The sequence below is a fragment of the Polypterus senegalus genome, chromosome 15 (assembly GCF_016835505.1).
Source record: "Polypterus senegalus isolate Bchr_013 chromosome 15, ASM1683550v1, whole genome shotgun sequence".
Classification (NCBI taxonomy): Eukaryota; Metazoa; Chordata; class Cladistia; order Polypteriformes; family Polypteridae; genus Polypterus; species Polypterus senegalus.
Genome location: NC_053168.1, coordinates 126,233,448 through 126,259,586, shown reverse-complemented (window position 1 = coordinate 126,259,586; position 26,139 = coordinate 126,233,448). Strand labels below are relative to the sequence as shown.

The 26,139-nt window shown below is 42.0% G+C and overlaps 1 protein-coding gene across 1 annotated transcript in view; it reads right to left on the bottom strand.

Annotated features, from left to right (window-relative positions):
• The window catches only part of LOC120515530 (fibrocystin-L-like), a 137,983-nt gene that overhangs the window by 1,427 nt on the left and 110,417 nt on the right, over nucleotides 1-26,139 (bottom strand). Inside the window, 15 exon segments of the mRNA XM_039736591.1 lie at nucleotides 3,115-3,268; nucleotides 3,922-4,071; nucleotides 4,646-4,797; nucleotides 6,949-7,290; nucleotides 8,673-8,808; nucleotides 10,245-10,402; nucleotides 13,592-13,759; nucleotides 16,928-17,160; nucleotides 18,771-18,936; nucleotides 19,916-20,032; nucleotides 20,139-20,250; nucleotides 21,360-21,473; nucleotides 22,730-22,878; nucleotides 24,634-24,724; nucleotides 25,161-25,282. Of these exon segments, the coding sequence (XP_039592525.1) occupies nucleotides 3,115-3,268; nucleotides 3,922-4,071; nucleotides 4,646-4,797; nucleotides 6,949-7,290; nucleotides 8,673-8,808; nucleotides 10,245-10,402; nucleotides 13,592-13,759; nucleotides 16,928-17,160; nucleotides 18,771-18,936; nucleotides 19,916-20,032; nucleotides 20,139-20,250; nucleotides 21,360-21,473; nucleotides 22,730-22,878; nucleotides 24,634-24,724; nucleotides 25,161-25,282 (2,364 nt within the window).

The following is a 26,139-nucleotide window of genomic DNA, read 5'->3' as shown; positions in this document are numbered from 1 at the left end:
ATCTAGTGAAATATTTAATATCGAGTACTGTACAAATGTATTCATTTGAGTAAGTAAAGTTAATGACTAGGGGGGTCAACGGTTTTAAAAGTTTTTGGTAAAGGGGTCTGCGGCCGAAAAAAGTTTGGGGACTCTTGCTCTAGACATTACCTTTAAGTAGGACACCTACAGACCAGAGTCCCACGATGTGTGTTGACGTCACTTCCAGTTTCTGCAGTAAAATTCATTTAAAGAATGTTGGCCCTGAGAGGCAGTGCTCACACACAAATCCATTTCTGATATTTCTCTCTCTCTCTCTCTCTCTCTCTCTATATATATATATAAAATTCAATGTCTGTCTGAATGTCAGTCCGCTTTTCATGTGAGAACGACTTAACTGATTTAGATTGTATATTTTCTATAATTTGCTTGAACATTCTGGTTGACTTTGCGACTTCTCTTATCGCACTAAGTATCATAGTTTGCTTGCAGTGCCAATTCGGCTGGGGACCAAAGAGATGGGCAGGCAGGACCTCAGGAATAAAGTTTGTCCTGTTTCACTACTACGTGGGCAGAGCAGCGGGGAACAGCTAGTATGTCATAAACAATCACCCTGTATGTTCTGGGTCATCTGAGACTAGGATTACAACAGTGAGCCTTACGTGTGCTTTTGCTTTTTGTGCTTAGTTAAACACTTTGATTTTAGGTTTAGTTTTTGGTTTATCAGAAAGATCAGTTAGAACTCTCGGTTAAGAACTCTGCTTGCCTTTGACACTCATTTAGTCTTCCAGACCTTTTGCTTTCTGTCTGCCACACAGAACTGAAGACCCAAAGCAGTCACGGTGGATAATTGAGACTGTTGGCCAAGTTTTAAGGCGATTACTAAACTAAAATCTACAATTCAAAACAAGAAGGTTCACATCCTTGATGCGGCTTTATCAAATACACTGGAATTAAATGCATATCATTTATTAATTCAAGGCATCTGATTGTAATCAGCCTGTAACCATATAAAGATGTAGACTATTCCAAATGCCATAGCCACTTTAGCATTGTTACTCTCAGTGCTCCACTCGGTTAGCTCAGTGCATCTGAGTGTAGAATCACAGCTCTACAGCAGCTGATCGGAAAGCTCTACGGCAGATTGTGTCAAGAGCAGGAGAAATATCGGGATCAAGCTTCTAGCACACACTGCCTCAGCCATGAATACAGTCTATTTGAACTTCAACCATACAGTATTTCAAACATTTCAGAGCCTGTCCTGTATGGACCTTGCGATTCAGAAACAGTTTCATCCCAAGAGCTCTAAACGCACTCAGTCAATCCATCAGGTGTTCCCGGTAGAACTGTTAGCGCTATCTTCTTGGAGCTCTTGATATCATTTTTAAAATGAAATGCACTGAAGTATATTTCTTACATTATACTGATATATTTATTGTTTATTGTTAATGATTAAATATGTGAGGACTCGGCCCCGCAGTGGTAGCGATGAGCTGGCGCCCCGTTCAGGGATTGTTCCTGCCTCGCGCTGTATGCTTGCAGGGTCTGACGTGACCCTGGATGGTTAGATGGATGGAATAATTAAACATGTACAATGAAGATATTTTAATGTTCTTTAAATGTTTTGAAGAATGGGCATTCTAAGCTTACAGATGGATTGACATTTATTAAAGAGCTGATTGTGTGGCGATTGGGTACTTGGAGAAAGAAGAGGAAGGACAGGAATTGAAGGGTAGTACATTTGACAGAGACAGTACTGCTGCAATAAATTATTTTATCGAGGGTCGCGCACGGCACAGCAAGCAAAATTCGGTCCTTCGCCAATATAGCGCCTTGTCACACTGTCCTTCCGTTTAAATAGCGAATGACCGAATGCAGGTGATGGGATTGACAGGACCAATTATCACGAGGGACCACATTCCACAGTGTTATTAGTTCCCTTTTGTTTCCAGGGGAGCCTATTTACAGGCACACAGACCATGTAAACAGGACAACACAATGAAAGGAGGGACTCAGCACAAAATACATTTACGATGATATTAATTATGTAGGATCACTACCAACTCTTAGGTCGTAGGGGTGGAGCTCATATCTGTGCAAGAGCTGACCAATGAGCATTTAGCTGAACGTTTAATGCATTCAACTCAGGCACAAGAAAAGAAGGATGGCATCACAAACAGAAGAGGGGCTTTTCCGTCCTGTGTTTCATGTCTGTCATACAATCACAAAAATGAAAGAGATGGGCCGTGATTGTACCTTAACTCACCCTACTAAAAAAATGAGCTGTGCAGGCAGCTGATGGATGTGTGGACCTCCCGATACTTTCACAGCACCACAGGACATCTGAAATTGTGCTGAAAAGTACGAAGGCTTGTGGAGGACATCCGGGGCCCTTAGCTGCCTCTATAGTGGATGGACCAGGGGAGAGAGCAGATTTGAGGGGTCACCTCCTCCGGAGCAACAGATGGCAGCCCGCCTGGGTTGCATTGGTGCCTCAAACTAGCACAGGGCTCAGCCCTGTTGGGTTCTGTGGGCACCGTCAGGTGGCGTTGCAGGAACGGCTGAGCCCTTTGGTGAAGGACACATCCGAGAGCGGTGCTAGAAGAAGATCACCGGACACCTGAGGCACTTTGGGGTGCCCTATAAAAGGAGCCAGAGTCAGGAGGTGGAGGACGAAGCTTGACAGGAAGAGCAGAGAAAGAGAGAGAGAAGAAAAAGAAGACAAGAAGAGAAGTGTGTTTTGTGCCGTGTTTAGTGCTTTGACCTGTGCTGTGCAGGTGTGAAATGGAGCAAGGCATTTCACAAGGTGAAGAAATAAAAGGTGTGTGTTCTGAACTTGTGCCCTGTGTCTTCTCTGTGTGGGGTCTGGGTGGCAGGAGCGCCCTCTGCAGGCCACAGGCCATTGTGTATTCAGTTAGCCCCTGCAACTGGTAACTCTCAAATGTGACATCCTCACTGCAGTCATTAAGTGACATGCTCTGTGACTAAAAGTCAAGCTTGCGTGACGCTGGCTTTGCTTCATGTGATTTCTGTTTCTTTTCCTATGGCACACTTTAGTCAATGAAATCTTCACTGTAAAATGTGTACCCATCAACATGACAGCTTAGTGGCTGAGGTATTAAAAGAGACACCTGCCTTTGACTGTGAGGGAAAGGTCCGTGTAATTTGCCCAGCAATTAGAAAATGGGATTGTGGTGTTCCCTTCGAGACCGGTAATGCCCTGGCCGCTTTGGCCTTTCAGAGTTGCAGTCAGGACGATGGACGTCACTCCGACAGACACACAGGCACCCTGGAAAACAAAGAGGGAGCAATCAGGCTTCTATCATCTTCTTTTTAAATTAACTTTCAAAATGTATGCAAAGCAGTAAACAGATTCTTAACAAACACTCAGATCCACAGCGTTTTAAAGGCTTCACTATGCAATGCCAGTCAAAGGCATTAGAAGAGTTCAGTGTTTATGGAAAAGCACAAAGTTTAATGTCTTAATGTTTCAGGAAAACAAGGCGGAGAGCAACAAAACAACAGCAAATAAAAAAATAAGTCAAGGAATTATTACAGTAAGTGTACAAAATCTTATTCCAGTTTTTGATTCATCAAAGGAGCCTGCACCTTTTGCTGATACACCAGCCAGTCTGTGCCAGTCATCAATATAGCGCATTTCCTCTACTACCTCTCTATTATATACTGTAGTACCATTTCTATCTATCTATCTATCTATCTATCTATCTATCTATCTATCTATCTATCTATCTATCTATCTATCTATCTATCTATCTATCTATCTATCTATCTATCTATAGTGCCTTTCACTCTATCTATCTATCTATCTATCTATCTATCTATCTATGCCACTCACGATCCTACTTTCATTTTTATTGTTCTTGCCAATTCAAATCAGCCTTGTTTGTTTTCTTCCTGACTCTCAGGCGTGACTTGTCTTACTTTCTGGTCCACGGCCATAATGGATGGCTGTTGAATCAGTAGACCTCCTTGCCGTCCCACGATCGGCTCCTTGACAATCACCAGACTGGTCACAGTCGACACATAACTTGTAGTCGAATTGTCTCTCGTTGTCACTGGAGTAGACGCCATCTAGAAAAACAATGAAAAAGCGAAGTCACAGAGAAGTACTTGGCTTCAGAGTGAAAGCCGCCAGCCATATTTATGTTCACCTCTATGCCAGTCATTTACATGAAGTAATAAAGAGGTTCAGAGATTCACAACGAACTTAACAAGCCGGCTCGGGTTGGTCTGACTTGAAGCAGACACCGCCAATGATAATTAATATTAAAGAAACATTAATACCCTCCGGGTGGGTGCCGTTTATTGCCACAAAGCATTCCATGGCGTATTTTAGGCCCTGTGTGTGTCTGGTGCCCGTTGTGTAGTCTGGTCAAGCACGTTCAAGGGTGCCAAACTCAGATCATCGGGGGCTGAGGTTGCTCTGTGATTTTCGTTCCAGCCACTTTCTTGACGGGTGTCTGATTTCTTCTGTTGCTATGATTTGAATCGTCTGACCTTTGAAGATTGAGATCTTTTCATTTTTTAACTCCGGCTCTTCTCACATCACCTGTGTCGTTCTTATAACTTGTATTAAAAAAAAAAAATCTTTGCAACTACCTTTGTCTTCCAGTTATAAAAGGGGGTTATTGTGATCATCACCTACCTCAGCCCATCCAGGGTCACTTGGAATCGGTTGTGGCTTTTCGATGCCAACAGATGTGACATTATACCCAACTGCTGCACTGAGGTTTCCAGCAATGGCTACCTGTCCAACGGTATCCGCAATCTTTACCAGATCCTGAACTTGCAGCTGCCCTACAAGAAAAAAAACAGCATGAAATGGTGAAAATACATTTGTGTGGTCTCGAGGAATTACTGTCAGCAAAACGACGTGAGTAGGAGATACAAACAGGGACTTTATAAGGTTTATTGTGAGCAAACTGAACAGTTGAGAAAAACAGCAAATGTTCAAATCACCATAGAACAGAAAAAGGGTGAAAACCAAGAGTCAATATGACCACGATGCCAAAACCACAACGTATTCCAAAGATCATAGTCAAGAAGGATATCAAGGATTCAAGACCAAAAAACACTAATAAGACACACACAGGAAAAATGTGCTGACAGACAGTGAGGGGACCATTGCACCGAGATTTAAATGACAGCAGCCATTGTGATGAGCAGAACCCCCAGCCCGCCTCCAACAACCAAGAGACATGTCTGTCGCTCAAGTAAGTCTCTCACTGGCATTGGTTTGAGTTCTCACGGTAGGAAGAGAAAGGGCAGAGCACAGCCACTGACATGCTTTCCATCTCCTCTGGACTGTAGGAGGAGGAGCCACCGGAAGACGAGTGTCCTGACCTCTGGCCCCGCCTCTTCTGACCCCCCAGATATATAAATCACTGCTCATCCAGAAGTCAGCATTCGTTCTAGGACCTGCTTTAGAAGAGGACGGAGCTTCGACTCCACACATACCGCTTAGAATTAAGGCCAAAAAGGTCTATCTTGGTCTCATCAGACCAGAGAATCTTATTTCTCACCATCTCAGAGTCCTTCAGGTGTCTTTTAGCAAACTCCAAGATAGAACTTTTTGGCCTTAATTCTAAGTGGTATGTGTGGAGACAGCCAGGCACTGCTCATCACTTGTCCAATACAGTCCCCACAGTGAAGCATGGCGGTGGCAGCATCATGCTGTGGGGGTGTTTTTCAGCTGCAGGGACAGGACGGCTGGTTGCAATCGAGGGAAAGATGAATGCGGCCAAGTACAGGGATATCCTGGACAAAAACCTTCTCCAGAGTACTAAGGACCTCAGACTGGGCCGAAGGTTTACCTTCCAACAAGACGATGACCCTAAGCACACAGCTAAAATAACGAAGGAGTGGCTTCACAACAACTCTGTGACTGTTCTTGAATGGCCCAGCCAGAGCCCTGACTTAAACCCAATGGAGCATCTCTGGAGAGACCTAAAAATGGCTGTCCACCAACGTTTACCATCCAGCCTGACAGAACTGGAGAGGATCTGCAAGGAGGAATGGTAGAGGATCCCCAAATCCAGGTGTGAAAAACTTGTTGCATCTTTCCCAAGAAGACTCATGGCTGTATGAGCTCAAAAGGGGGCTTCTACTAAATACTGAGCAAAGGGTCTGAATACTTAGGACCAGGTGAGATTTCAGTTTTCCTTTTTTAATAAATCTGCAACAATTTCAAAAATTCTTTTTTTTGTCTGTCAATATGGGGTGCTGTGTGTACATTAATGAGGGAAAAAAATAATTTAAATGATTTTAGCAAATGGCTGCAATATACAGTAACAAAGAGTGAAAAATTGAGGGGGGTCTGAATACTTTCTGTACCCACTGTATTTCCAGCTGATCTCAGCAGTTATGTAGCATTCCCTCTGCTATGAGCTCTCATTTTCAAAAATTGATTGTCCAAATTCTAGCAGAGGTTCTGGCTAATTGCATATTGATTATAGAGTTTTGACAAACAGAAATTCCACATCTGAGGTTTGTTTTTGTGGTTTTGCACCTTAACAATCTTTAAAATTCATTTCCATTTTGCAGCTAACACCAAGTTTGTGGATCCCAATGCCATGACGTGTCCATCGGTGGTTCACAGAGGGTGTGACCTTAACCTTGTTAGGTAAAGGATTTAAAGGCTGGCTTGAGTCGCCATGTTTTATTGGAGTTTAATAGATAAGCCTTGAAAGACTGTTGCTTTTGATTTCTATCCTTTAACAAATCCTTGCTCTTTGATCTCTTTTGGTTTTTGAGGAAAGAACCTTTGTTGCCTTTCCGGTTTTGGATCTCTTACTCTCATTTCGTGTATCTGATTTTTCTGATCACGTTCCAAGTTTGTTTGAAAGAATGGACTGACTTGGCACACACCTGGCATAGAAAGTTTGATTGTCTCCTTGCCGTGTCTCCTTACAGACATAATGAGGACCCCCTGAGAACCCCTCCACATACCTGCAGCTGGTGTCTGAGTGGCCTGTTGACTCGGCGGCTCTGCTATCTGCACCTCCACGTTCATCCCAGCTTCACGCTTTCTCCGGCTGCTCGCTCGGACTATTTTGGTGATGCGTATCTTGGTTGCAGGGATCTTCAGGAAGGCAGCTAAGTTTTTGATGAGGTTTGGACCAAAAAATTCATCAACAGTCATGAAGGGCATATTGAATGAAATGAACAGAAGTGGTGACGTGCGGACCACAATGGGAGTCGAGCCTCGGACTAAAATATTTAGCATTTTGTAGTCGCTGTCAAAGTAATTCGATCCAGAAATCGTGGAATTCATTTGAGGAACAAACTGATCTGAAAAAAAAAAAATAAGCAATGGCAGAGTTAATGTCACTGAATTACGAGTGACAGTCATGGAGAGTTACAGGTGAAAACACACATAAAACTGGCATGGAGGTTATAAGGCTGTAAAGAGTTCACAAGAGCATAAAAACACATCTGTTGAGGATGGAGTCATCACCCCAAACATTTTATAAAAGTTACAAAATCCTTTAGTGATGTGCTGACACTTCTATCATGCCTAGGATTTTGTGCCACCCGACTCCAGCCAGCAGTGTAAATGCCCTGAATGTCCTCCACATGTGGGACACAGCACAGAAAATTACTGTGTCCTCAGACGACAGTGATGAAGAAGTCTATCATGGCAGCACCGGGTACAGTGCTCAGGTCCTCCTTGAATAGGAGGGCAGAGCATCATGGGACACGCTCACACATTGTGGCTTTCTTGGAGTATTCCAAGCTCTTCCCAAGTTTAACCTGTGACGCTTCACTCAAGTAATGAGTCCGAATTATCCCGGTGTACCTTCAGGTGTGCCATGAGATGGACTGGCCTCCCATTCAGGGAAGGCTCTTTTCTTGGATTAGATGAACTTTAATTATCCTGGAGGACAAATAATACAATCAATCAATAGATAAATATCAAAATGAATAATACATGTACAGTGTGCAGAAGTAGCAAATTAAAGAGTGAAAATATTTAGTCTTAGACGTTGTGAAGTGGCACTGATTTGCCTGATAGCAGCCTGCAGTAAAGACCCCCAAATGTGCTTCTTAGTGCACAGTGAAGGAATGAGCCCGTGGCTAAATGTACTCCATGAGAGCTCCTTCTGGAGGGGACTTTTCATGATGCCATCTAATTGGAAACTGGAAACTTTGACAAACATGAGCTTGACCGTGGTGTCGGCTTCGCCCAAGAAGGAGTAGACTTTATTGTTGAGCACGTAGATCAGAGCGTCCTCCACACCTGTCTATGTCTGATAGGCAAACTTCAGAGGATCAAGATGTTCTGACACCAGGGGTCAGAGCTGTTTTAGGACCAGCCTCTCAAAGGTCTTCATTATGTATGAAGTAAGAGAAACTGATCTGAAGTCCTGGGGATCACTGCAATGCCAATTCGTTGCCACTCGGGTCACACATGATGTTTTCCACAGCTGAGGAGCCTTCTGAAAACTCAGGGAAAAGGAGAGCTCTTGTGCCTGGTAATATGAAGATGGACTTATGGAATTATAGAGGCTAGTTGGATGGATATGGTAGCCAATGGTCAAGTCCACCATTGCCATTATTATACTGCATCTCCCCATCTTATGGCTTGTGTGGTGGCAACACAGATGTGAATATTGAAAAATGACAGTCAGTCACACTAACAACATTAAATGAGAGGGCACTTTGACACCTACCAGGATAAGTCGGGGAGCTGAGAGTGTAATCAGAGTGATCGCTGTTCCATACTGCATTTGTCGGAGCAACCAGTAGATCATTGGTGTAAACATCTAAGCGCTGAGGATTCGAGTAAAATATGGCCACACGCACAGTCTGAACATAAAAAAGAGAAAGAATTTCCAAAATATAGTTATACTGCATGGTGATAATATTCATGCTTTCCATTTCATTGGCATGACTATGCCAGGAGAAGATAAACCAGCAGGTGTGAGAAGGACACCAGAGTGATCACTATCCACTACCGTTGAGAGTAACAGAATAAAAACCTCCACATGCCAGTGTTGCTTGGCATCAGACACCAGGGGGTGGTCTGCCACAATAGTGCACCTAGGGAAAGGTGGGACGCTAATGGGATAACTGAGCCCAGAAGCTACCAAAGATGCCTGGTCCTTTCACAGAGAGGGGAGCTTCTAAAGGTGACTATACGTGAGTGGTCCTGAAATTATAACGCAGGGGACCCCTGTCTCCAGGAGTGGTCCGGGCAGCTTAATGGTGCTACATCTGAAAGACTCGACATTTCTGGTGGGGTGGCATCAGTCTGAATGTACTCCTGTATTTTCTATGCAACCTTGCCTTGTATTTCAAAGCAAAATGTACAAAACTCTTTCAAACACTTGGACTCCCGTCTACGTGGAGTGATGAAAACGTTTGGAACCTGAACTGAGAAGGGCCACATCATGGTGCTGATTTTGTAAATGGTCCAAGATGAGCTCCTGTGCGCCAATAACATGTGAATTACACATTTCTAGCATTTGCTGATTTATCGTGTTCTGAAAATAGGAACAGCTGGGGGTCCTTAGCCATACTCCATTAAACACCAAAAAAACAAAGCCTTACGAAACAAAAGGAATATCCTGTCCACACTTACACTGAAATTAATGGGGTGTAGTTACTGCTATAAAACCAAAACCTTCAGACTTACCAAATACATCCATTGGTAAAGTCAAGACAGTTCTCAAATATCAATCTGCATCTTCCAACTACACACACATTGTAAAATACCCTAAGCAATATTATGGGATTCCGCCAATTTAAGAGAAAAGCAGCTGTGTGCGCTACCTGAGTGCTTGTCGTCTTCCCCTAACCTTTCACCCCACCTTGGCGCGGTTTCCTCCAAATCAGACTAAATCACAGTTAGCTTTTGGTGCCAAGTGCTTGGTTTTGTTTTCATTTACTACAAACTTACACAAGTGAACAGAACGTATGCTTACTTTGAGCAAAACAACAGTAAGAATATGTGATAAAACAATGAATTCCAGCTCCTTTATGATGTCACAAACATGCGATAGTAAACACGGAAGGCTTGTTTTCTTTTGTCTAAACTCAAAGAGGCTTATTGAGTAAGTTTCAGGCTTATGTTTTCAACTGGTGCTTCGTGCCCAATTGACTCCATTGTAAAGTGCCAGTGGGAGCAAAATATCCTTTAAAACGTTTGAATTTGGAAAATTCATATATACTGTGTTTACAAAAAAATAACTTTGACTTGAACAATACCAAACGTAATCTTTTAAAACTGGTGAACGGCCTACCTTGGAGTTATCAGCATTGAGCAGCATCAGTCGAAGAGACTGGGGAGAGGTGCTTGTGAAGTAAACCGAAAAGGATTTGTTGGCGGCCACAATGGTGTGGAACATCGAAAGCCTTCGGCGGCAGCTATAGCCCTTACACCAGCTGTGGTCTGCGGGACCTGAAAAGAAAAGAGCACAGCGAGGTACAGCGGGTGAGAATTTTCTGACGTGATGCCAACAGCACGTACTCCTTAACTCAGAAAGAAACGACCTCTGGAGCTCAGCTCATCCTGAAACAAGAATTAAATGAAAAGGAGCTACCAGTGAAGCGCTGACTTTTCTTAAAATTTGACCTTTTTGTGCCTAAAATGTATTTACTATTTCTTCACTATAACTTTAAATTATTGAAAGGAGTTTGTACTGATGGCCAATAAAAAAAACATGTAATCTCATGTTTTTTGTGGAGAACGAATATAAAGTGGTACCTTGAGATACAAGTTCAATTCATTCTGTGACCGAGCTCGTAAGTCAAAATGCTCGTATCTGAAATGAGATTAATTCATGCCAGCAACCAAAAAAAATCGCAATTTTTTGAAAAATGTTTTTAACATAAGAAAAATGTATTTATAATGAACAAATATTGTATACAAACAAAATAAAACCAAATCCATAAAAGAGAATCTAAAGAAATAAACAGGTGTTGGCGGTGCTGATTAGCGTATTGTATTATTTTTTCTTTCACTTCTTCTTCACTAGTTTTTCTTTTTTTTGCCACGCTTTCGTCACTTTCATTTCGCAGGGCGTTTCAATAGAAAGGCATTTTGTTTAGTCCTCCCCTTTAGAATGTTTCTGAAATGAGTTAGGCGAGTGTCATTAAATTGCGTCGCTGCACGACCAGTTGTAATCTTTTTCAGGGTGTTTCTTTTCAATAAAGTCCGAAACTTTTTCCCACCTTGCCAACACTTCCTTTATCTCACTTGAAGAGATAACCTCCTCCACCTCTGGATCCTCCACAATACCGATCTCCTGCAGAACCTCCGTATGTCGATGCGTCTGTAGTTCCATCAACTCCTCCGTCGTCAGTTCCTCGGAATGTGCGGCGACAAGTTCTATTGATGGCTTGTATCTCGAATTTTGGCTCATAACTCAAGGCAAAAAATCAACCTAGTGACGGCTCGTATCTCAAAAATCTCGTATGTTGAGACACTCGTATCCATGGGTACCACCGTATTAAAGTTTTTGGTCGAACACGACCCAATCGTGATCAATACGGGACAACAGCAAACGATAAAAAAAGTCCATGAAAAAATTTTTGGTTGCTCATCTCATGTAATTTGCACAGCATATCATGCAGTTGTATGCTCACTACATGCAAAATGCATTTATTATTACTAAAATATTGTTAAATAAGTAACTACGTAATGGGAAGCCACTTCTCATGGGGTGGTGCATTTGAATTGAAGGCAGGACGTTTGACCAATGAATGAGAGGGAGCAACAGCTCAGTATTTTTTTAGTATTTTTGTGATAGTAGCTTCTGAGTGTCATGATCCAGGGGTGTTTTAAGTTGCCTTTAGTTGCCTTTAAACTATAATGTATTATTTGCATCAGCATTTTGTTTTTCCCGTGACAAGGCCATTGTGTGCTGCTGTCGCTAAGACGTGACGACGGTTGCTGCAGTGTGTCGTTTGGGAGGCTGAATAATTGATGTGATCGAAGAGCCGCTGTAAAGACTGGTGCGTTAGATGTGTCCGAGTTTGTGGATTAGTGAAACATAAACCCTTTGTGCCTGCACGGACTGTACAGCAATGCTGTTTCCTGGTTCCTAACTCTTCCTTGCTTCTTTTTCTTACTATGACTCTTGGCTTACAATTTTTAATCAGACAAAGAATACACTTGATTCTTGCTAACAACTTTCTGGCTTGTTTGATGTTTCCCATCTTTTTTGCGTTTCTAAGGGTGAAGTATAACAGCGTGTAACTCCCGAATTCATTGCTGACCTTAGTTATTTTCTTTAGCTTTTCTTTCCTTAGAGTTATAATATTTCCTTGTCTTTTTCCCGATGCTATTTTGTTTATTACAGACGTCACCGTTTTGTGTTGCAGTCGCTTCTATGTTAAATGAAAGAGGAACCGTTCAGCTTTGCTATTGAAATCAAGCCAGATGTGAGCCCACCTGACGTCACCATCACGACACAGTGAAAGGTCAGCATTGAGTATTTCCTAGTCATCTCTGACTGGGCTGTGATTGTGAGGTTTAATTCTTGCATTTGCTTTACCATTTCATGGCCTCACATGTGCGTGCATTTTCTGTGCCACCCCAAGTCACAGTCTGGAGCTGTCATTTGCGCCTTTCCTCCTTAGGCCCTCAGAAATGAACACCAGCGTCTTGAAGAGCACTGACATCACTTCCACTTTTCTAGGAGGTCCCAAGTATTTAACAGCCAGCCTCACCAATGTCGACAGTTAATCTGAAACTCACTTCTGAATATGACGTTTCAGGATCAGCGCGCCAGCGGTAAAGTTTCTTGCTAATTTTGTTATATTTTTGGGTTACCAACCAGTCATAATTAAGGGGATTCATTGGGTGATTCCCCAACCCGATATCCTTGTTTCTTGTTGTTATTATAAAAAGCTATTAGCATCCTATGACTTTAGCATTTAGTTTAGTATTTTATGAACAATCTTTTCTGACCCTATGGTAACAAACTTAACCTGGCATTCAGAAGAACGTTTCATCTTCTGGTCCTCAGTAACACATCCTCTACGATGTGCAAGCAGAACACTTTGGAGATGTAAGGCAGTGACACTAACTCTATGTTGCTTGACAAAGTAGTCCATAAATGTACGTACGTTTCATTTTGTGTATTGAATATGTTCTCGATTGTCCTTAATGATTTGTGTGCCTAACACATCTCAACTTACACTGTCCAGGATCTCAGCCAGACATGCAAAGCTGGAAACTAATACTAAAACGGCATTCATTGTCACCATTTAACTGAGCTGATTGTAACGCGACGTTTGGTGAAACCTCAAGTATCAAGCGGTCACAAGAGGAACCTTCAGAAGTGGACACTGAGAGCCTAAACAAATATGTGAGCTTGAGATGAGGGGGTCTTAGCAGACATCACAGCTGCGCTACTTCATTACACACAAGTGCTTCCCAAAATGCTGTTAGATGAGTGGCCAGGCCTAACTGACGTATCTTCATCGCTTGCAAATTATTTCTACAAGCAACTGTCTCATTGACATTCCTCATTGCCTAAAGCCCTCAGTTCACATCCATAGTCCTCCAGTAATCACAAACTCCACGTTGCTTTCAATTCTGTTTCTGTCCGGTGATTTTCATAATATTTATAAAGTCTGTTACCATTGAGCAGGTCCAAATAGCCGTCCGCAAGTACTGCCACCGGAGAGAGTCGCCGGGTCTCCGTGTCGCTGTCTAGACTTTCAATCACCAGCATCTCGTAGTCGAGAGTGAAGCACTTGTAGCTTTGCCAGCTTGGCATGTAAGTGCAGCTGGGGTCTCTGATGACACCTGCAACAAGAGGAACAGGTGATACACTTAAATGACATTCGAATTGACATTCCGACTTTCCAGTTACTTGTTAATTAAATGTGTACCTACAACTGTAGTGTAATATTTCAGTGTTAAAATAATGGCTTACAAAGCTGTTTCCTTTATTCTGTTCTTTCTTTCCATAGAATACTATTTGGGAAGCGGCTCTTTTTTAGTTCTCACAATCCAATTTTGCCTTTTTTAGCGTCTTCAAGTCCCAGTGTGGACCGTCATAGAGGAGCGATGTCGACTATATAAGCTGACCACTGCGACCCATCGCAAGACGTTTTCCTCTTGAATACAATGGCGAGTCACCAACCCTGCGTGCCCTAAAAGATGGCAGCTGCTGTATGTGTTAGGGTGACAGGCACAGGTCCCTTTGTGCCATTGGATTAAGCAGATTTGGCAAAGTTAGTGTATGTTATGTCAGTAATTTAAATACATTTTTTCATTTTCCAAGTGCAACTATTATGTTGGAATGCTTAGCCCTGTTGATTCTTTTGGGAGAGAAGTAAAAAAGTGAATTACAGTTGTCACCGGGGAGGAGTCCCTTGGGTGACGCTGCCTCTAATAATAATAATAATAATAATACATTTTATTTATTCGTAGGCGCCTTTCTAACCACTCAAGGACATGAAACATTAGATAAAACACACATTTTAAACAAAACTAAAATACAAAAAATAAAATCAGACAGAGCAATTGTCATTAAAGAGAAAAAGACGTCTTAAACAAATGAGTTTTAAGTTTAGATTTGAAAAGTGAAAATGATTCAATATTTCTAAGCTCAGATGGTAGCGAGTTCCAGAGCTCCCCATGGTGTTAAGGGGGCAGTCAAGTGGATGGATGAAGAGGACCTGAGGGTACGGCAGGGAATGGCAACATGGAGGAGGTCAGACAGATATGGAGGGGCGAGGCTGTGAGAGCCTCAAAAGTTAACAGAAGAATTTTGAACTGAATGAGGAACTGAACTGGGAGCCAATGAAGCTGCTGCAAGACGGGAGTGATGTGGTGAGTAGAGGGGGTCTAGTAATGATGTGGGAGGGCAGCTGAATTCTGGACCACTTGAAGTTTATAAAGAGATTTGTGAGAAAGACCGCAGAAAAGGGAATTGCATTAATCGAGACGAGGAGTGACCAGGCTGTGAACAAGAATAGCAGTGGTGTGGCGAGTGAGTGACAGAGGGGCGAATACGATTAACGTTACGCAGGCCGGGAGATGTTATTGATGTGGGACTGAAAGGATAAAGTACTGTCAAGGATGACGAGGGAGGAAAGGAAGCAGTAGGTTTGCTAGTGAGATAGAGCTGGGGGTCATCAGCGTAACAGTGGGAGCTCATGTTATATTTACGAGGGGAAGGAGGTAAATAATGAAGAGGAGGGGTCCCAGGACAGAGCCCACCTGAAGTAACAGCAGTGGGTTGGGATGTGAAAGTTTTAAGCTGAACAAACTGAGTGCGGCCTGAGAGGTAGGATCTGAACCAGTCTAGTGGAGTGTGGGTAACGCCAATCGAAGATAATCTATTAAGAAGAATCGTGTGACAAATAGTGACAAAGGCTGCACTCAGATCAAGGATAATGAAAATTAAGAATGAAACCAGAATCAGCTGCCATAAGGAGGTCATTAGTAATTTTAATAAATGCTGTTTCTGTACTGTGGAGGGGATGAAAACCAGACTGGAACTGTTCATACAGATTACTTTGAGATAAATGAGAATGAAGCTGAATAGCCACCATTTATTCAAGAATTGTGATCGTCCCCCCTGAGATGGCAGAGGAGAGTCAGGGACTCAGGACCTCGGGATTATAGGACACCAACCAGAAGAGGTAGAGAGTTGCCCTCATGGCTTTTTTTTCAGTGTTGTAGGCACAAAAAGAGGTGATACTGTGTGTGACTTCGCCCCCGCATGTCCCGGAGTGGACGTGCACACCTCTGACCTGAGCCTGGAAGGTGTTTGTGTGACAAAGGGTATAAAGAAACAAAGAATCGGGACAGTGAATGTGTTTTGTTATGCGCTTGGTAAATATTTTTAGGAGCTGTCTAAAAGGTAAGTAAGCCGTGGAGAAACAAGTAAATAACTGAATATACAAACTTATGGGATGATACGTATAGTAAACAGCTAAATATATCCTTTAAACTGTGAACTAAAACACAAATTGCTAGACAGAATCTGACAAAAATAAAACTGGCAAAGTCTTACCTCTAACTTGGAATGTTTGCCCCAAACTAAATCTAAAGAAATCCTAATTTGTATTTTAAAATTTTTAATGAATCGATTCAACACTCGTATAAAAGGAACATACATGGCACCATCATTTAAAGGAGTAATAAGATCAACAGAAAATATCAGCATCCGTATTGCAATAAGAAACAGAGTGGGGTTAAATAACATAAATAAAAAATAGAGAAATATTTCAAAAATTATTTCACATAAGTGAAAAACAAGTCCCATCACAAAAGGCAGATACTTAACTCAACAGAGCAAAATAATGAAATCATGTTTTCATTTTCGGTGTGTCACTCGTGGGTATCAGAGAATCATCTCCAGGGCTTGTCTGAGGTGTGTAATACGCTCCAAGAAGAGAGGGGGCGCTGACACTAATCATGTCCTCTCCATTTCCCTCCACAGTGCCAAGAAGACACCTAGTTAGGCAACTGACTCCCCCTCTTCTGGTCACCGGCCCATAAAATCTCAGCTGCCCTGAAAGAGGCGTCTTTTGTTGAACGAATGACCCATGAGACGCAAACAGCAAAGAACCAAATTGAGCCCCAGAGAGGTTGCCCTTTACTTTATGTTTGTTCACCCCACCATCGAGCGGCGCACTCTGTTTGTATTTATTCATTAAGGACTTTAAAGTAAACTGGGACAACCGGGTTGGCACCCCAGTATTTATTGTGTGGAATTGTCATTCCTCACACAATCTCAGGTGATGTTTCTGAAGTTCATGGGAACAGTTTATGAGGTAAAACACAGTAAGGTCTGAACTTAGGACTTGTGGCTCTGACTCCCAAATTTACAGTTCAATGTGACATTCTTCAGATTCAACATGTAAATGCTGCTCATTGTCCACTAATTATGAGATGATGATTTCCCCATTTTTTCTAAGATATTAAACTGCATTGCTAAGAAAAGGAAAAGCCACAAACCTTTATTTGGTGCGATTTCAGTAACTGGAATCCGACTGCCATTCAGGTAGGTCAGCATGACTTTTGGAATTCTGTAGTCCCCAAGACCATAGCGGGTATCGCCAGCCCACTGGTACTCAGACTGGGGAACGACTGTCCCAGTCTGGCCCAGTAAGGATCCGTCCAGGTCTTTCAGCAGGGTTTTCCGTTTCGCATCACAAGTCATATCAACGCACTTAGAGGGGTTCACCAGACTGGAAGATGAGGAGAGACAAGAGAAGCAGGGCCTGAAACGTCTCAATCTTCAGACTCAACTACGCACAAACCTTTTGTTTTAACTCAAATACACTAATTTGCATAACTTGACAATTGGCTTATTTGGTTAGAGCTGCCTGACGGCTCCCGGGCTTGAGTTCCATTTCCAGCTAAGACATTATCTGTGCAGATTTCCCTTTCTCTATTATATACTGTGGTACTTCAGTTTCATGTCAAAGACATTTATTTTTATATAACTTATATAATCCAAACTGAGTGTGTGGACACTTTGGTCTCCTGCTGCTGATGTTGGCCTGTCCCATTCCTGATTCTGCTGGAATCCTCTCTGCCGTGGAATAAAGCTTATAAGAAAATGGACACATACGGTAAGCTTTTGTTCTGCTACGGATGGTCTAACAGAAGATTTTTAAATAAGGTAGCAGAAGGAGAGAAGTGAGCCAAAAGTAAAGATTGGTAACCCGAGGAGTGAAGCATACAAAACCCAAACTTTAGAAAATACAAAGGGCAGAAGTCAATCTATCAGAAACACTAACAAAATGAACACACTCTCATTCTTTTATTTCTCCGTAAACTTGGACAAATGCAAAGTGCACATCATGACCTTTATACCCACCCAACAATGGCTCTATAAACATACGACTACATGCTTTGAGGCTAGGGATCTGCACTGACAATCGGACGGTTGCCGGTTCGAATCCCGTAAATGCCAAATGGGACTCTGCTCTGTTCGGGCCCTTAACCAGCAATTGCTGAGCGCTTTGAGTAGTGAGAAAAGCGCTATATAAATGCAAAGAATTATTACTATTATACGATATAAGCCATACTACTGGCTGGGAACATCTGCGCTGATTACCTAACAATGTGGCAATAACTAAACACAATGGTGACAAAAATGCTGAACTCAGCTATGTAAAACAAATTTTATTTAAATAGAAAAACTATGAAAGATTTGAAATCCTCACTTTGTAAAACATAATGAGAGGAAAATAGGAAAGTGAAAATAAATTGAATTTGTAACCAGATCATAGCAGTTATGACCCCTAAGATCATTTGTGAAATGTACTAAGGTCTGTGTACGTGTCCAGTCTCTCAGAGCAATCTGACTGGTAACGGGACAAAAGAGCAAGTGCGAGTGTGAGACGCATGAGGAGGAGTAAAGGTGCACACCGAGAGTCTGAGAGTCAGGATTTATGGGAACACACTCGAGAAAGACAGCGTCGGTAAATACCAAGGAAAGGTGCTGAAGGTACACGTAGAATGGGAGATTGCAAATATTTCTAAACGATTCGGTTACCTTTCTTTGACACTTACCGTGAGTAAAGAGTGGTCATTTTGAGCGGCTGATTTGAGCCAGATTTGACACCACCATAATGGAATAAAGTGATATAAGAAAATGGAAACGTATGAATAAATAGGCGTGTTACCCGCCTCATTACATGTTTCTCATGTTCCCATTTCAGTACCTTTCATTCATCTCATAGTCATGAAACGTTGACTTTTTATAAAGATACAATAACTAGTTACAATCCTTTCTTTTTCCTAATACAGTGGAATTCAGGTGTGATGTGCTATTAAGGAAAGTTCTCACCTGAGGTCAGGTCGGTGTATGAAGGCGAAGGCGTTTTCAGTGCTGTTGATGACTTGAATCCCCATTACGTGTATTGGATGCTGCAGGTCCTCGTTGTTAGGATTGGTAATGAACATGACGTTTATCTGTCCAGAACAGACATTTCTAAAGCCAGCAAATGTAGAGTCTTAAAAAAAGAGGACAAGGTACACATCATATCAGACAGCTGCCATGACATTCTTATTTTTTTCAAGATGGCTCCACAAATGGTAGCCTGTTCAATACAAAGTGTCTGAGATAAAACAATGCAGACATGGAGAACTTGCACGGTGATGAGTTCAGCCCCTCCAGTGAACTCCAGAATGCACCATCCTGTTCCTATTTTATTTGTCCTTTGTCTCTTTTCCTTTTAATTGATACTATTTGTACATCAATATGCAGCCAATACAGGACAGGATTCTTATGAAATCGGGGCCCTCAAGGGCTGCTGCACCCTGGTCTGCAGGCACCTGATGGAAGCTATAAAAGACCCAGTTAGGTTTAGCCCCCTGCTGTGGTATTGCTCAGAGAGTTGGTCCTTTCATGAACGTTAAGCTTATTGTGCGTATGATTGGGTTTTATGCTACTTATTTAGTATACTTTGGTACCGACATTGGGTGGGTATTGAGGTTGAGGATTCTGTTCCTTTTCTTATTTGCTTGAATTTTGAAAAAATACAATGATGGGTTGTTTCATACATTGTCTAGACCAGTGAACAGGTAAGCAAATGGCAAAAGAAAACATGGACAACCAAAGTTGCTAGGCTGACATTTTTAAGAGGGATAGATAGATAGAAATGGTAGTATATAATAGATAGGTAGTGAGGAAAGGTGCTATATAATAGATAGAAATAGATGTGAAAAGCACTAAATAATAGGCATATAAAGGTGCTATATAATAAATAGATAGGCAGGCAATATATAACAGATAGTTAAACAGAGTTGTGAAAGATATGTAAAACATTATACAGTATAATAGATATGAATGGCACTATATAATTAATAGACAGATAGAGAGATTTGCACCGATCACTAAAGCGTACTGGAGTGTCATGTGGGTGACATTTATAAAGTTTTAACCCTTAATGTGCTGAATGTGTAAGATGCTCTTTTTTATGTGTTTTTTACCTCTAATTGCCACAAGTCCACTAATAGCAGTGTAGCTTGTCAAGCCAGCGTGAGGCGTAGCAGGCGCTCCATTATGCTGTGAGGCAAAAGTCGGCCAACCAACTGCACTTCTGCCACCTGTAAGAATTGAAGCAGTAAATATGAAGTTGTACCGTAGACCTTCTCAGATTTTCTTTTTTTAATTTTTACTGGTGCGTCTTAATAGTCCAAGTATTTTTATTACCTTGAAGTGGCCTTGGGCTCCTCTGTCCTGGTGTGTACTGAATATTTATATTACTGGTTGTAAGAACATCTGAACAGTTAAAATCCGGGCTGCTTCCCACAAATAGGGAGTTCTGAAAAGTAAAAGAAATGAATCCTTTAGGCACCTCCACATACAGCTTGTATTACCCTCAACAGAGACAGGAGGCAGAAGGCAATGGTTTAATAAGAATACTTTGACCAGGAGATTATTTTTCAATTTATAAACTAGGAAAGAGGCAGGGGTCAAAATATCTAGAGATCAAATGTGTAAACTACTGCACAGAGCAAATGTGAAATGCCAAGTCCTCGTTGAAATAAACTGAGCCGCTCCTAAGCTCTCCTTCATTTCTGACCTACAGTGTGAGGTTTCTGTGCTCAGTAGGCGCTCGTCGGACTAGGCAGGCACTCAGACTGACTACTGTAGGATCAGGGCACTGAACAAAGGCCCACAATAGCGCCTTTGTATTTGCGAATTCTCTGTTAGGGCCTTTTAGAAATGCTTGTACAAGATTTCCTCTAATTTGTTGAGCTTGTTTTTGTCAAAGGGACTCGGTTGCAAGTTTTGCGCCTCCTAAATATTCTTTTTATAATTTTCATGCAGCTGACTGTTGCCTGACATTAGCGTCTTCTATATGTGCTGTTTAGTTGAAGGAAATGGCAATGCAATTTAATCAAAGTCAGGATGTCCTCCTCTCTCAGTTGTCATCTCACTAGTCATCTCTGGTTCTAAAGCTTTGCCGCTAACTTTGACCAGAGTTGCTCAAGACATGACGTGATTGTGTCCATTGGGTACTGCGTATGACACCATGTTTAGTTGTTGCACGGTATGCCACACGATATGCCAAAGTGTTATTTGCTTTTGTGTCCTGTGTCCGTTTTATGTTGTTATTTATGAAGGTAATATCAAGGTTGATGGTAATAAAGTTAAAAAAAAAAAAAAAAAACCTCAGTCTCTCCACGGGCTGCAATTGGTTAGTCATAATTTGTGGTCCCTTTATTTTTATATGAACAAATGTTATAAACAAAATGCAATATGTTCATATTGCAAAATGACTGATTGTGAAACAAAGCAGAAGACAGAAAGGTTAGGGGAAAGGGATAATATTCACTCAAATTTCAGCTGCTTCTGAAGAACTCTGAAGTTTGAATCTGTCATAGCCAGTTCATTAATGACAAAAGACAGTAAAAAATAAAAGCTTACCTTGATCTTACTAGAATATTGGTGAGACATAGCGGGTGAAGTGTAACTCATAGGCATGATGCCCATTCCATTGTCCACTAACGTTACGTTGGAAATCTGAACACTCATGGATGTCTGCAAGAAAACAAACAGCAGAAAGAGCTGCCATTATTTGTGGACTTGGACACTGGAGTCAAGAAAAAACGTGTACCCATGTGACACGGTGCCCAGTGGACGACTCCATCACACTTTCAGCCATCAAACATGCTGGGAAAATGATGTGCAAGTTTTCTGATGCTAGAAAGCTTGACAGAGGTGGTTGTCTTCTCCACAGAGCCCAGCCGGCAGCAGTGACTTATTACTCCTGGGACTTATAATCTAATTAGGGGTCTCAGTCCTTTATCGTCAAAAGCAATGAAAAAGAAAAGACAAAGAGAACTCAATAAAGCTTACAGAAGAAAGAAACTGAGAAACAAAATGAATGACAATAGACCGATTAAGAAAATGTAAAACAAACCAACTCAGAAATCTTGAGAGTAATGCAGCTGTAGAAAAGTACAAAGAACACAAAAGTGCCACCGTGTGCCAAGAAGTGCCTCTGGGGGTCTCTCTCATACCCTTTAAGTGTCCTTTAATATCAGTCCACAGAAGACATTTAAGTATGTGTGTCTGTATGTACTGTCACCCGTGTGCTTAGGGGGCACCTCAAGGGCTCTGGAGATTGGTAATTCACCACCACTCCAGGGGTTGGCACTGCACTCTACTGCCTTCTCTCTTCCTCACTCACCAGTATGGAAGACTGACGTCACTTCCAGCGTCCACCCTCCTGGACCCGCCCCTTCCTACCAGGGACCCCTATGATCAGAACTTATTTTTTCTCTGTTGGACTCATGTCTGAAAAGACATTTCTATCACGTTATCACGTAGGGCCCAGGCCACATGGAAAACCAAACTGCCATTTAGATAAAAGTTTAACTATTTCAAGATGTCTTTAAATGCAACTCCAGATATCTCTATATGATATTTTGATTTAAAATAATCTCAGAAATGCAAGTTCATCCTGTGTTAGACCACGTCAGGCAGACCACAGAAACAAGGATCAGAATCCTGCGACAATGGAGATCCCAAATGCTTGGTGATCAGGAAATGCTTTAACTACAGTTGGTTTTATTTATTTATTTATTTTTTGAATATTGTGCCGACTAAAAGAAGATAAAATTCTCAAACCTGCTCAACCCAAGTGATCCATCAATGGACCCAATGTCCACACACACATACACTCGCCCTCAGTCACCAGGGAGCCTAACGTCCTTGCTTTTGGGATGCAGAATGTAAAACCACTGTGGATTACAATGTTTAACCATCTTCCTCATGATTCAGTCATAAATTACCTGGAAATAAATTCCATAATCCCAGCATTTCCAGACAGTAAATCCCTGGATGAAGGTACAATCTGGCAGGCCGTCTTCGTTCAAGTAGACCCCATACAGGCCTCCGTGGGCCTCATTGTTCCTCCAGGTCTCAGCTGGATTGAACGTGCCTAGAAGGAGAGCAGTAGGATAAAGTTACATGTTTGCAGGACATTAAAGTTGTGCAGCCAGTAGAGTGTGTGTTCTTAATATCCAAAAATATTATTCAGTAACCAAAAAGAATATTATGATAAAAGAAGGTGTTTCTCTACCCATCCTTGCTTAGAGGGCCAAGGGAAGCCCACGCTGGTGATTAAATATTTTACTAATGATATTATTTCCTGGATGAATAAATCCAAAACCAAAGGAAAACATTCAAAAGAATTGTTTAATGGTAAGAAATGCAAAATTAGACAAAACAGACTTGTTGGTTTATCATTCCTCGAGCAGTGTGGTGGAATACATCATCAGTGATGGGGTAATTGGGTGTTTGGAGTCTTTCAACATCAGACCGCTTTGCCCAGGTGACCGAGCCATGGCTGATCAGTCCCCGACTTGTGTCCCAGCAATGTTAATCCATGGATCATTCAACTCGTTCAGACCCATCGGAAGGCTTTCTCTGCAGTCTCTGTGGCTGCTCTGATGGCTGCGCCCCTTGCTACCCCTGTGATGCCAAGCACAGTGTCAATTTTGCAGCTTCATATGGGTCACACTGCGCTCTTGTGGCACTCTTGCACCAGCTCCTCATTTTTGCTTCTTTTCCTCTCATCGACTTCATCAATCCTGTGTTAGTTCCATTATGACAACCTAGTGTGAAACCTATTGTCACTATGGCATCTGGGAATCTGAGCTGTCTCCACAGGTTGACTTTGAGTTGCCAAAGATATCATGAGTAGGCCTCCGGGTGTTTTCTCCTGTGGCTGTGGATGTTCTCCTGCCCTGGCGAAGGTGACCAGTAACTTGTGTGGACTTCAGCTTTCTGTGTTATGGACAGCCATGTAGATGGATTCTGCTGCCACTTTTAATAGTCAATCATGCCACCAGTCACAGTGCCCTTCTGCCAGGGCTTTTGAACCCCTCCTGACAATGTGCTCCAGGGTTCCTTTTCCAGGGCAAAGATGTCAGCTGGACTTGGTAGGATGTCACAGGCTCAACTTAAATAAATGCAAACAAATAATTTTCATGAAGCACAAAGAAGGGAACAAGAAATTGAAACAAGTGATTACATTTGTAAAGATCAAAAACAAAGACAAGTGCTAACACACAAAAAATACAATAAAATAAAAAGAGAAAAAATGAAGGAGGGAATCAACAGAAAGAGTAATTAAACACAAATGACTATGCAGTTAACAAAGCCAAAACTCCAACTGAAAACTGGGGTTGAAACACAGCAGAAGGGTCAAGGGCCCAAAGAATCTCCAAAATAAAATCCCACAAGAGACGGGCATGAGAATTCCACACTAAAGGCCTCCAGTAAGACAAGCATTGAAGAGTAAGACACAATACGACAAAGCAAAAGACACAAGAGGCAGAGGCCTGCTAATGCAACAGCAAGCAGAGGTCTTGTAGAGCCCTCAGGTAACTGCAGCCCTAAGAGCCTCTGCTCCTCTGATAATCTGCACTGGAAATTAAAACTCAATGAATAAAGAAAGTGGTGGGGGAACAAAAAACATCAAAACAGGAACTGAAGACAGGACTGAGGTGCTGATGCTGCCCTGACATTTCTTGATTTTACAGCAAACGTTTCCGTTTTTAAAATATTCATTTATATGTCGCTGGTTGTGTTCATTTGAATATTCACATTAACACAGTAAACTCATGAAAACAAGAATGTGTTAAACTTTATTAGGCTTGTAATTAATGTTAATGAAAGTATAATCCTTCACCTGGACACGGCTCTCCATTAATGCGATATCCGCTTCTCTCAAAACCGCTCACAATGTTGTCCTGCAGCACAGTGTCGGCTCCCTGGTTAATCTGGGCACACGGAAAGGGGATGCAGTTACGGTGAGAATTCACTGAACTCCAAGAAAACACAAATTAACTGAATAACTGCACACAAAGTGTACTTGAATCAAATGTGAACTAACAAGCGTGGAAGATTCACACCAAAATCAAATGAGGGTTTGATGTAAATGGTTTAACGTGGGGGCAGAGACTGGACATTTTAAGTTGTAATTTAGGCAATTATGATAAGCGAATCCTAAAAAAAAATTCTATCTATCTATCTATCTATCTATCTATGTCATTTTATGATCCTGCCGACTATACTAAAATTAATATCTATCTATCTATCTATCATATAGTGCCTTTCTATCTATCTATCTATCTATTTCTGTAAGATACTATTTAATTTAAAATAGAAGATACTGTTTAATTTAAAATAGCAGCAAATTTAAAAATGAATCCTCACCTCAATGGCTGCATGCCACAGGGTGTAAGTCGCTGGCTGTTTTCCTCTGAATGATCCCGGCCACACAGTCAAGGCCACAAGGTTTCTCCGAATTTTGTTTGCAGTTCCCAGATCATGAATGCCTGCAAAGGTGTGTATATATTCAGTCATGCACTGACTAATGGCTTCATTTGAGGTTTGGGTTCATCTGCACTTGGGATCCATGGAACGCAGTGTTTCTCATTCACTGGGTTGTGCCAACAGGTTGGTTTGTGAGTGGGCTGTCTTAGCCAATGTTTCTCAACTGCTCAGTAATGAGCCAGGTTGCCACTGGTGGGTTGTGGTTTGCCGTCACTGGTCTGCGAGTGGACTGTTGTGGGTCACCCAGGCAATCAGCAGCGCTGTGCAAAATGTCTCCATTATTTCCAAGTGAGCTTGTTTCACCAACAGGGACCCCCAGTCATGCTTGTTTCCTGAAGGGGGAGGTTTACAGTTGCTGCTAATGGCTTATCAGTGAATTTAAAACGGCAAAACTGGGCCACAGGACAATGAGGTTTGAGAAACACTGGCATAAGGAAGGTGGTGCCGGCTGAATACATAAAAATTAGCCATGTGGATAAGCCTACAGCCCTGTCCAGGCTTTCGTCCTGCCTGGATAAGCTCTGGGTGGATTCTGCGTCCTTTTACAGTACATCGTGTTGTGTTGCCAGTGTCTCTGATATCAGGTAAGCTCCTGAATGGTGGCGGCTTCAGCATGTTTCTGTGCTTGTAGGGATGTCGGCCTCAAACATAAGGAGTAACGCCGTTTCAGTACTAAACTTCACGCAAGTGTTTTGTGCAAAAAGGATTTCAGAGGTCAATCGCATGGCGTGGGACCAATTAACAGAATCCAAGCCCAGTTGATGTTCTAGTGGTGCTAATGTGATCGCAGAAGACAAACTGGATCCATGCATGTATTCATTCTTAAAATAAAATACATTTCAAAATAACCCTTAAGAAA